Raw genomic sequence first — 12,792 nt, 5'->3', positions numbered from 1 at the left:
GCTAATGATGACTCCAAACAACGAGAGCAAATGTGGCCCAGAAAGATACGGCAGGCCCCATGTCTGGCCACGCCAGTGCAAGCATCCACCGAGGATAGTAATCAAGCGATGGTGGCAGCCTGCAATAGCTCAAATAAGTTTAAATGTGTTTCCACAATAGTGCCCCCCCACCCCCCCATTCGTACTTGAATGAATGCTCAAATGCGAGATCATAGATCCGGGGCTCCTGTGATGAGTGCGCCAAAAAAGTCAAGGACGTTCGCTGGTCCTTTTATTTGCGGGGTCTCTCAATCCAGATTTCTCCCAAACAGAGAAAGTGTTTCTCCTTTGCGCTGATGATATCATGTTTGTGTCCACAGGCGTGACGACCGTGCTGACCATGACCACCCTGAGCATCAGCGCTCGCAACTCGCTGCCCAAGGTGGCCTACGCCACCGCCATGGACTGGTTCATCGCCGTGTGCTACGCCTTCGTCTTCTCCGCCCTCATCGAGTTCGCCACCGTCAACTACTTCACCAAGCGCGGCTGGGCCTGGGATGGGAAGAGCATTGTCAATGAAAAGGTAATGGCCGCCTCCATTTCGGCTGTCAGCCTCAATTTTCTCGCTGAAGCGTGCATTGATCTGATCGATCGGAAGGTGACATCCCATCACAACCCCGTGGTCATACAGCGCAGGGGGATTTCCACAAACATTGTGGCCTAATTATCCCCCTGGCGTCCCCGTGGGTTCAGCAGTGGTGTGCGCTCTGCTCTTGTTGCAGGGCTCCAAAATAAAACCCAAAAGCCATAGTGTGTTCAGGCCATAACCATACATCTTTACTTGAATAACTGTTATATTATTAATACCAACGGGATAATTAACCCACAGTGTATGTAAAAAAAGAACTTACCATTGATTCTGATAATGTCTCCAAGCAAGGTTTCTCCACTCAAAGAGGTTTGCTTCACCTCAGTGTTGCACAGCCATTTCCGTGCCCCCCTGTGTGCGGTGTAGAGATGGGGGGGGGGGGGGGGGGACTGTGGATTCAGCAGGCTTTTAGCCTCCTGTGAGCAATGGAGGCTAGCATCACTGGCTCTCCAAGTGGAACAGAGAACCAATGAGCTGTGAAGGGTCTCCGGTGGCGGAGGTCTGGACAGGGCTCTGTCCATATTGATGGTACTAAAGTGGGGTCTTAAACAAGGAAGAGTGCATTTCATTAAACAGAGGTTCATTCAGGATAGAGAGGATGCATGCACATTTGATATTAAGATAAATACCTTATGAATATAAACTGTTCATTAAAGAATAAAAGATGCAGAAAGAAAACCCTTGAAAGAAAAAATGAGCAATTTTTCTGTGTTTTTAGTGGGTGACTTTTAATACTTTTTTATTAAAAAGTAACAACAGTACAGAGAGAGTACAGAGAGAGAGAGAGAGGCCTCTGAGTCCTATTGTACATTCATTGACCTCCCTCTCGCCTTAAGTCCAGTTCTCCGCTTTCCCATCTGCTGATAGCGCTAGAGAGGATGCTCCTGGAGAAATGAATGGGCTCTATAAATACACAGCGCCGGCCAATCCTGACGGATGTGCTTTCACAACAAAACACACTATTTCAGATATTATCAGGCCAGGTACAAGCACTTGTTTTTGTATTTGCTCCGGAAGTGGCTGGAGATTAAGTTGTTACGATGTTATCGCCACGACTTCAGAGACACTAAACCCTCTCTCTCTCTCTCTCTCTCTCTCTCTCTCTCTCTCTCTCTCTCTCCCTCTCTCTCTCTCTCTCTCTCAGCCCCTCTGCATCCTCCAGGTCAGTTTGCTCAGCAGGTCAATTGAATTCTAATTAAGAGAGATTAATTAGACGGTAGCCAGTGTGTTTGTTTAAACATTTGACGCAACTGGACCACCAGACAGAAGAAGCCTTAGCTCAGCATGTGGAGCTCTCTAGTGCATCCCTCCACAAATGATTGCTGATCCATAGATACGGCGTGTGGTTCCCACAATGCAATTGTGCACTCGGCTGGTGGTGGGGAGCATAGAAAATTGCTTTGAGCTCCACTCGTGATAGAGATCGGTATGTGATATCTTCATCCTTGCTGGCCAGTGCAGGACTGTCTGCTCATGAATTTCTTGGTTTATAAATTTCCGGAGCTCCTTTTCTTATGCCCTGACGTAATAATCTCATATCTTCACTGTTCAAGAACACCCCCCCCAAACCCTTATACTGTGTCATCTCCTTCAAAATGAATGATATGTGTGCAGGGTTCATGCATTGGGTATTCATGAACGTCCCCAGCCCACCCAAATTATACAGAATAAATGTCATCAGGCCAATCAAATGAGACACTCTGTTAAAGCCCCTGTGTCTGGAAGATAATGGAATGTCCACAGTTTGAATAGGCTCAAAATGAAGAGAGACATATTTGGTTTCCAGGAACTCAAATGGGCCTGTTTGGTGAGCTAATAAGAAGCCTGTCAGTTCTTATATTTCATGCAGGTTATTGTCATTCACTGGACCTAACATGTATTAAAATGCATTGAAGTATGCGTTTCAGTTTTTGGAGAATGGGTATCCTCTCCTTTATTAAGTTCTACTTGGAAGAAAGGAACTAATGAAATAAGTCCTATGTAATCTTTCTTTTTATTGATAAATGTAATTTAAGTCAGTAATTTATATTACAACTGGATTTAGCTGCACATTGATGAATGTCCCCCCACTTTGTAATGCATTTATATACATTAGCATTATTTATGCATAACTTGTGTTGTGTACAAACTGCAGACCCCATCCAACACTTTTCCATAGCACTTAATGATAAATGTGCACCATAACCCATTTGTCATTAAAACGGCACAATTATGAGGGGTCTCATCACATGCAGATCTAGACTCTCTTCCAGTGGCCTCAAAACTTCTTCCAGATGTAATTAGCAGATTGAATTAATGAGACCCGACCAAAGAGTCCCACCCTTATTTCCTGTTAAATTGTTAATGGTGTATGGCTTGGCAGTATAGCTGACACCCCACTGCTCCTCGCACTGCAACAGTTTTGCATTTAGATTAATGCATTAGCCTCTCCTCAATCTCATTAATTAACATTGTGCCGCTCCCAAGTGTCTATTCATCAAGCACAGCTCTGGGGAATGGCAGCTGTCCAGAAGTGTCCCTTTCTTAAGATGTGTGGGTTTTATTTTATTTTTTATTTAGTTTCATTATTTTATATTTTTTTGGTCACTATCAAACACCAGGAGGCCCATGCCAGACGTGCTGGACGCTCCCAATCAGATGGCATCAGCATGAATCAGCAGAAGTTCTGCCAGGAGACCTCGAGAGGCTAAAATTATTTTGTCAATTGCATTCACAAAATAATAGCATTAGCTAAACAGTAAAACAAGAAGCACGTTCTGCAATGGGATCAGTGGGTGTTGAGTGCAACCCTTGTCAGACTTGAAGAGCATGTTCATGCTCTCAGACTTCCAGACAGCAGGTTTTCTAATGCGAGAGGTTCAGATAGGTCTTGTTTGAGCTTTACCTCCTTTGTAAACAAAGCTGGCTTTCTCATTTAGCTCAGCTTGATGGCAAATTAGACAGTGATGCAACCTCTTTACAAATATATCATGTCTAACAGTCATTTATCTCTCTCTGTCTCTTTCTCTCCGTATCTGTCTCTTTCTCTCTGTCTCTCTCTCTTTCTATCTTTCTCTCTCTCTGTTTTCTTTCTTGCTCTCTCTTTCTCTCTCTCCTCGATTGCTCTGCATAGAAAAAAGAGAAGGCCTCAGTGGTGAAGAAGAACAACGCGTACGCCGTCGCCGTGGCCAACTACGCCCCAAACATCACCAAGGACTCTGTGCTGCCCACCATCGCCAAGGGCGGCGCCGGCGACCCCAACAAGCCCAAAGGGGAGGGCAAGCAGGAGTGCAAGAAGTCCTTCAACAGCGTGAGCAAGATTGACCGCATGTCCCGCATCCTCTTCCCCATGCTCTTCGGGAGCTTCAACCTGGTCTACTGGGCCACGTACCTCAACAGGGAGCCCGTCATCAAGGACATGGTGCCCTCGACCTAAAGGCACGCCCTGCCTCCCAACCCCGTGGTGTGGTCTGAGCTGATCAAAGAGTGAGACCAGAGACATACCAAATACCCCCTAGAGACTGCTGATTCTCCTGTGCACGCGTCCGGTCCAGACGCAGTGAGGCAGACAAGTTGTGGATAGTTTCCAGGTCTTCTCTTTCCTTTCTTTTTTCTACATCTTTTTCTGCAGTGCTTTTGGACTGACATTTGCCTTTGTAAATAACGTGTGTATTTATAATAATCTAAGGTTAGGATTGGGGAAGGGTGGGACAGTCACTAGTACTTGTGTCAGTGTGTTTATAATTTTTAGTTTGTGATATTTTGGCAGTGTTTAAAGAGCAGTATCTCAGAACTAGTTATTTTTTTGGGAGAGCTTAGACATAGTACAATATCGCTGTACTGTATTTATTCACAGTTCTTTCTGTTTTCTCTGAAACGTTGCCTTTCTATTGGTTCTGTGATGGTGCTTGTTGTGGGATGGCATTACACATGTATGATCATAACTATAGTCATTTACAGGCAGAAACTCAGATGACCGGTTTGATGACCAGGATTCTTAAACTGTAATCACCCTTGTTTAGGCATACAGTCATTGAAGTTAATTTTGAACTTTCAAACAATATGGTTTTATTCAAATACAAAAGCATGTGGTTTATTGAGCTTTTTACGGACGTAAAAGCCTCATCACCTTCACAGAGGACAAAGCTATGTTTTTTTTTTTTTGTTTTTTTTTGGAGGTTTGACACAAGTGCAGGTTTAGCTTCAAGTGTTTTTGTTTGTTTCTGATTTCAACCTTCTCTCTGTTTACTCTCCTTAATTTTCTAACTGACTATTCTTTTTATGGTTTCAAAGTAAGTGACTGCAACTGGTTTTGTGAACTGATCATTTGATAAAATGATGTTGCATCTCAAGATGTTTGGCTTGCATGCACCGAATTATTTCTACGACTACAAATGTGGTTAACATTGGACTTGCAACATGGCAACTAGTAGAAGGCTGTGGGTGCTTACCTCTCATTCTAATCACTTTGGTGAAGTGATCGGATTTTCTAACAGTGTTGAACGGACCAAAACACCTGCAAGTGCTTCAAGTCCTACTGCATGTTTGATAGTGAAAATTGCATTTATATTTTGGGTTTATTACCTTTTTGACAACAATAACAGAGGCAGATTTTTTCTATATTCCATATAGGTTGTCATTAATAGCACTTGTCTGTCCTTGCACTTCTTGTTATCATAGATTAGAACTCAACAAACAACCGCCACTAACTGTAAATATCCATGTACTCACTGAATTCTTAGTAGCAACTCTCACACCCCAGTACTTAATTTTTGTCTGACATCAGTGTTCTGAATTAGTTCAGTAACTAATATAACACATATGCACGTACATTTTTTAAATTATAGACAACCCTTCAGCAGTCATGTCTATATTAGTGTAGAATTAATTGATTTCAGAAATGAGAGCCAACAACCATTTGCATAGCTTTCTTACCTGCATCATTGGCTGTGCAGATACTGTTTAAGCAATAACATACAGATGGAATGGCAACGTAGTTCATACCGAGAGCTGCTGTAAGCATAGGAATGTAATAGAACTTTTATTTTGAAATTGACTGCTTCTTTTGAGAAAGATGTATTTATTTATTTATTTATTTATTTATTTATTTATTTATTTATTTATTTATTTATTTATTTATTTTGTCTTGCAGGGTGACTTGCAGACATTTTAGTTGAGTTTACAAAATAAAATTATATCACATTATTTTGACCACCCTACACACTTTGATTACTTTCTCTAGCATGGTTCATTCTTGTGTCATACATGTTGTACAAAACCTGTTTGTTTGTTTGTTTGTTGAAATTTTTGGGAGCATTGTGGGCTGGTGTCCAAAACTATTCCACCTGGTGTCTTATCCCTGCTTGGTCAGGTTCTGTTTTATAAATATGATCTTTACTCTTATCTTCTCTTTCAAAGGCTTCTTGCTATAAGGCTGAATAAAAAAAATTAATGATGCACTCAGGTTGTGCTTGAATCCTTTCATTCCACATGTGATTCAGATGGCACTTTACACTGTGGGGAAAAAACATATTTGTTTGGAAATAATTTTACATAAAAGACACTGTTGTTTCATGTTTGATGAATGATACCCTGCATCAGTATCAGTATAAATTATCCCACGGCGTATTGGTGCAGGTAGTAACCAGTCATTCAGATATCCAGAGTTGCTTTTATACTGTATGCCAGAACAACTGTTATTCGAGTAATTATAGTTTCTCAACAGGATTTTAGATGGTACTTTTGAATTTATAGCTTCAAAAGTTGTGCTGCCATTTTAATAGCTATTTGTTCATCCTTATCTTGATAAAAGATTCCTACACACACAGAGCCCCCACTCCCCTCCCCCAAGGGACTCCTGTGGTGGATTTGACAAGCTGTCCTCTCCCCTGAGCGCAGTACTTGATGGTGGGGGCAGGGAGGCTTTGGTGGTACAGACATCGGAGATCACACACACCCTCTATCTCTCTATTTTTTTATCTTTCTTTTTTTCTCACTGGGTCTCGTCTTGTCTTGACTGACACAGTTGTGATGGAGTGCTCTGATTAAAACTCCTGGTCCTGTTCACCCAGAAATGGGCTTCTAAAAATGGCAGAGGGAGAAAGGAGAGAGGTCATTATCCAGGGTGCACCCGTCTTCATCACTCAGCTACTGAAGGCGAGGAGCCTTCTGACAAAAAGACAAGCAGGAACCTGGAAGATGGTGTCATTCTACCGTTCATGTCCCCGGGAATAAAAATGAGGTCTCTCACATGGATCACATCTACCTAAGGATGAGACCTCTTCATGGCAACGCTGTGTGAAATTGATGAGGCTGATATGGTAATAGGAGGAGCCACAGGTTGTGTTTGTCAGTGAACTTGAGTGGCAGTTTTAATTAACTCGTTTCATATATTGCCACTCACATACTGAATCAAAGGTGTCAAGGCGAACTAAATTGAAAGTGATAATTTATCAAAAACCTTCACTTTGAAATGTACACCTACTGTATGTTGTGCCACTTGTGCCCCCTTTGCAGTTATTGCTTCAAAGAAGTGCAGTCAAGCTCCAAAAGCAATTGTGTTTGCCTACAAAGGCTCTTGTTGACCACCACCAAATTTAAAGAAAAGCCTGGGCAAACCACTGTCTCAATACAAGAGTAGAATTTGAATGCTGAGATACACGATATCTGCACTGTTGAGTGTGGATGATGATAACGACCAGGGGCTGAAATTGCTGTTGCACACTTTGATGTTTGAGAGATCAATAATAAACCATTCACCTGGTGTATTTGAACATACATATAAGGTTTAAAATCAGGGGCCTTTTCTGAAAATTCAATCTGTAGCCTACATTGCTAATTGTCCTTTGTTAGTGAAAGAGAAATAGAAAGGATTGAGTTGTTGTCCCTATTGCACTTTCCATTTGAGTAACTACTTGTTAGCTTCCATTAGGGTCATTCAATTTCCATTTAGGCCATGAATTATAGGCACATATAGCTTGTCAATAGTAAGCCAGGTACTATAGCTCCTGACTGAGACACAAAAGCACGTATCCAGCTCTCTCTCTCTCTCTCTCTCTCTCTCTCTCTGTCTCTCTCTCCCACTCTCTCTATCCCTCCCTCTCTTTTCTCTCTCCAGCAACATGAGCTCACAGATGGCGTCTTCACGTGGCCTATTTTTGCCACCTTTCAGTCATCGCCATGATAAAGTGAAGACGTCGCATGGCGTTAACCCATCAACTCCCTCCCTTCATCAGAGATCCGGGAAGAGGAGCTTGAACTCCATAGAGGACTGGGAGCTAGGGGCTGGGGGCTGATGATGCGGATGGCAGTGTGTGTGGAGCGGGGGCAGCAGATTGTTGGTTTGAGTGTCAGCTGGAGTCTGAAAATGAGGAAGTCATTTCCATGTTATTTGATTGATGCCAAGCGCTTAAGTTGTCAACAGCTATAGCCATACTCATTGCCTGGTTTCAAAAGGCAGTCAACTTCACTTTCCAGTCCCCCCCTCCTTCTTTTCCAAATGAAAGACAAGCTCCTCCTTGGGGGGGAAGACCATATTTTAGACAACTACATCACAGTAATTATAACTTTTAATAATTATCACAACTGTGTCATTGATTGTGCAACTCCGCAGACGGGAGGTGGAATAATAATTGGCTACATCGGAGTGTTGTCTGCTGATGGGAATGCATTCCCAGATGCAATGACGGAGGTTTATTTTGCTTCAGAACTTATTTCAACGAAATATGTGGAGGCTGTGTGTGTACCCCCCACTCGATCAGTCCATAGAGCTTATTGTTAGAATAATAGGAAGTCTTGTCGCGTACACGTTATTTTCTACCAGTTCCTGCTCTATTGAGCATGATAATTAAAATATAGCTACATTCCCCAAACTCCAATGAGAATGAAATTATGATTAGAATTTCTCCATCGCACTAATTTAGGCTTCCTGCTTAGGCCGCTCATATTAATTGCACGCGTGACATTAATAATTTATTTACGTTTGTGTGAGATGTGATAATCATAACGTGATCAAATCCAGCACAAGGTCAAATATGGCTCAAATAAATATTTTGGCAAAATTTGATTAGAAACACAGAGAAAGGCTTGGGTATACGTTTACATGAAGAATATAGACAAAGACGCTGACATGGAGGAAACTACACAAGGTTTCACACATCACAAATCACATATCACACATCATACACTGTACACTGCCTCTCCACCGCTCACAAACAAGGCACGCTGCCTGACATGATCATAAAAGGAAGCATGGAAATCATTTGAATATTACACATTGCATTTCACATTATCACTCTACACTCACAGGATTGTGTGTAAACTCACTCTATCCAGAACATAGACACAGAAGTGCACAGCCCTGCATGCAGGACAGAAATATGTGGGGGTTTCTTTTCAGGTTGCATGTGAGAATGTTTATCTATAAATCAGAGTGAGAAATCTTTCTCCCAACTCCTTCAATTCCCTGGTTATAAGTGAGAGGGGTGGATGATGGGGGATGTATTAATGTGTTTCCAGCTTGCGCCCACACACACACACAAACACACACACACACACACACACATGCACGCACGCACGCACACACACACACACAAACTCTCTCTCTCAGACACACTCATGTGCACATGTTTGTGTGCACATCATGCACATGAAAGCACACACACACACACACTCACACACACACCAGCAGTTTCTCACACAAATTATTAATATTGCATGAGATATTTTACAGTCTGGCAACCAAACTATTGCAGTTCCAATTCTCCCATTTATTTGTTGTTCACCATTATGATTTTAATAGGGACTTGCAGTCTGTCAGGCACAAAAGAAAGCCAAAATGACAGAAACATTTGCATTCAAATTGTGCAAATGAACACTTTCTAGTAGTGAGTCATAAGCACCACACAGCGATGTTTGCAATTGGTCTTCTTTCAGAGAAAAAGCAGAAATTGAGGATCACTCTTACCTCTTCACGACTCACTTGACTGAGACCACACAACAAAACCATGCATCAACAGAGTTTGAACACCTCTGGATCATGAAGGAACAATATCAGGCTAGAGGTGAAATAATTGGCTGCCATTTCCCATGCATGTGACGTTAGCATTGGAGAGTGCAGTCAGCTGGCATGATTCACTCCATGGACATGATGAAAAGTGAATGAAAATGAATATGCATACTTGCTAATTCTCTGTACAGTAGATCCACTTAAAAATAAGATACTACGAATTGAGGCCAGATGTGCTAATCAAGGTAATATATTTTTCAGTAACACTGTTGTATTTGATATTTGGTGGTATGTATTATTGTCACCCTTCCTATCTGTATCACAGTGGCCCTGTTAATGTAGTCCTTATCACTTTCATTCAGGGCCATAATATGATTGATATATAAGCATGTCCTGTTTGTGTTGGCTGGAGATACTGGCACCTTTCGAGTGTTTGGAGCGGGACACCATGTTTACGAGGCATCAGGAATGGAAAGCGAAGGCGATACAGACAGCGGCGCTGAAAATTGGATTGGAATTGCGAGGGCTGGGAGCTTGATGGCTCTCAAGTGTTACCCATCTAAATTCAACATCATTCTGGTGGCTTGGCTTTCTGCGCGCCGACCTGACAAACATTGATACTGCATCCCCAGGGGGCGGGGGGGGGGGGGGGGGGGGGGGGCCTCTCTCTGTGTGCCTGCCTGAGGATGTGCTGTGGCCCCCGTGTACCCTGGGAGAAAAAAACAGCAGTGGCGGGAAAGGAGTCCGAGAGAATCTTCTGAGAAAGCCATTAGGTACCAGTCCCCGTGCTTCCTCCGTGTGTTATTTACCGGGGAGAGAGAGAGAGAGAGAGAGAGGGAGAGAGAGAGCTGCAGCGCTGCATGCAGGGAATGAGAAACACCTTGGAGCATCACATCACATCACAGGAGCCTTTTCTAGAATGTGGAAAAGACACGTCACGCCTTCACCACCATGTCTACCTCCAATGTGTTGGACTGCTTTACTATGGTGAAACCATGAAAAAAAATAGGTATTGGCCAAGAAGTGTGTATTATTCTCGGCAAATGTCTATATGCTCTGCTTCACCGTGATGGCATCACTAATGGACACAGTAGTAGCCATGGCAAACAGTGGTGCCGGCGTATATCTCTCCGTTCTGTTTGCTTGATCAACTGTGCGCATGTTAATCTGTGCTGCTCTCCCATGCTGTGGTTCCTTTGCTCTGTTTCTCCACACTGTTTTCCTGACTCTCTATTTTTTTTTTGTCAGCCGTCAATGCATGGCTGGTGAAAAGCCCTACCAGTGACATCCTTTATTTGACAAGCTCCCAGCTGTAACGTTCAGAGACAGCATCCTCTGCGGCATTCTCCCTATAGACACTCCAATAGCAGGTGACTGTTGGAATCCATCACCCACATCAGGGCCACATCTGTGCCGCGCCTGGGCCAGTGTCTACCTCCGCCTGAGCAAACCGTGATATAGATCCCCTCCCCTGGCTCTTAGACTCTCTCCCTCAGTCTCTCTCCCAGACAGAAAATTGACTTTTTCCCCCTACCTTCCATCTCTCTCATGTCAGACGCCAGGCGACTGGTTTCTGTCCATCTCGCTGATGCTGAGCTCGACTGGACTCCCCGAGTCTATTTGGTGCCACGCCATGTATGCTGACATTTTGACATTTTGACCGATTCAGAGGCAAGACCGCTGCACTGTCCCCTGCACTGCTGTGGTAACTGCAGACAGTGCAGCGGTCTTGCCTCTGAATCGGTAAAAATGTGTTCCATGGATCAACGTGGATCAACATCCCATCATTTGTGTCTCATCAGCATCCATCTCTCTCTCTCTCTGTCTCTCCCCACCTCTCTCGGCTCTGCAGTTTCCACCAACAGGGGTTTAACCTCATTTCAAAGAAGCCCCTCCATTTTTAAAACCAGCACATTCTCATGCGCTGCCAACATGAAGAAAATATATGTGATGGTTAAATAGTGAATATTACTATCAGTGACACTTTACTTGGATTAAAACTGATGATCACACAGATACCAGACAATCTGAGACAGAAACAGAATGCACATGCATATGAGAGTGAAATGAGTAGAAATGCATGGAGCATTACATCTGTGTTCTTATTTAGGATGACACAGGACCTTGAGTGATCTGTTTATTTTATACAACAACTGTGTAATTACAGGACTAAAAAGCGAAAATCAGCCAAAAAATTCACTTCGCAGTAAATAGATTTATATTTCAAAGAGACACCACAAAAGCAACACTAATTGTTAGTATAAAAGGCAAGTAGCCCTATGATGCTGGCACAGTCCTGTGGTGTTTTCAGGATTAAGCACAAACCTGAATGTTTGTCTTCCGATCATATTGTGTGGTCTGAACTAACTACTGGATGTGTTAACATGAGTGCTTCCTCTGAATACTCTATAAGTCTAAAGTCAAACTAATGCCCTGCCAAAGATCTACCATGTCATCCATCTACTTCTAAGAAGTGGTCTCTTCTAAGAAGTGCAGGCTTCAAGGTTTCCTGAGTGATCTAGTTTGCAAGCTGTCACTCCAAACAAATGGACTACTTCCTGTGTCTTGATGAATGTGCCGGAATTCTCTGCATGGTTCGGAACTCTTCACATTTCCAGATGCGTCCTACTAATTTCTCTTCGGTATGTCTTCTTGTGATGTATTGCACGGGGTGTTCTGATTCTATTAGGGTTAATGTGGCTGACATTGTCATCAATTTAATTGCAACTATAATGACAAAGGCAATAATGATTGTGTTTGCCAAAGAAAGCATGTGTCATCATGTTATTGATGATGGTCAGATGAATTCTTGGGAGGCCTATTCACTGGACAGCCTTCATGAGAAATGTGGTCTCAATGTTAGTCTCATAGCACTCTTAGTCACCGAGCCATCGTCAAGTCTTTACCATTGTGTCTGCGAGATGCTTGTCTTGGCACGGATCTCTCTATCTCTCTCTCTCTCTCTCTCTCTCTCTCTCTCACACACACACACACACACACAAAAAGACAACAAAAAAACTCAGACACACACTCACATACACACACTGACACTCATACACACAGAGACACACATACTGTACACTCACACTCAACACATACACACACAATCTTAGACACACACACAGACACACACACATACACATACACATGCACACACTGACACTCATACACACAGAGA

At 42.9% G+C, this 12,792-nt stretch overlaps 1 protein-coding gene across 1 annotated transcript in view; it reads left to right on the top strand.

Annotated features, from left to right (window-relative positions):
• Positions 1 to 4,087, top strand: part of gabra2b (gamma-aminobutyric acid type A receptor subunit alpha2b) — a 30,054-nt gene extending 25,967 nt beyond the window's left edge. The window contains exons 8-9 of the mRNA XM_076288166.1: positions 360 to 562; positions 3,741 to 4,087. Coding sequence (XP_076144281.1) covers positions 360 to 562; positions 3,741 to 4,043 — 506 coding nt within the window. The 3' untranslated portion in view covers positions 4,044 to 4,087. The remainder of the gene's footprint in view (positions 1 to 359; positions 563 to 3,740) is intronic.
• The last annotated feature ends 8,705 nt before the right edge of the window (positions 4,088 to 12,792 follow it).

The sequence above is a fragment of the Alosa pseudoharengus genome, unplaced genomic scaffold (genome assembly GCF_046254945.1).
Source record: "Alosa pseudoharengus isolate Yale_2024_CS ecotype anadromous, Long Island Sound unplaced genomic scaffold, YU_APseudo_1.1 YU_APseudo_1.1_scf_16, whole genome shotgun sequence".
Taxonomy (NCBI): Eukaryota; Metazoa; Chordata; class Actinopteri; order Clupeiformes; family Clupeidae; genus Alosa; species Alosa pseudoharengus.
Note: the sequence above shows the minus strand (reverse complement) of the source record. Positions and strands in the feature narration are given on the sequence as shown.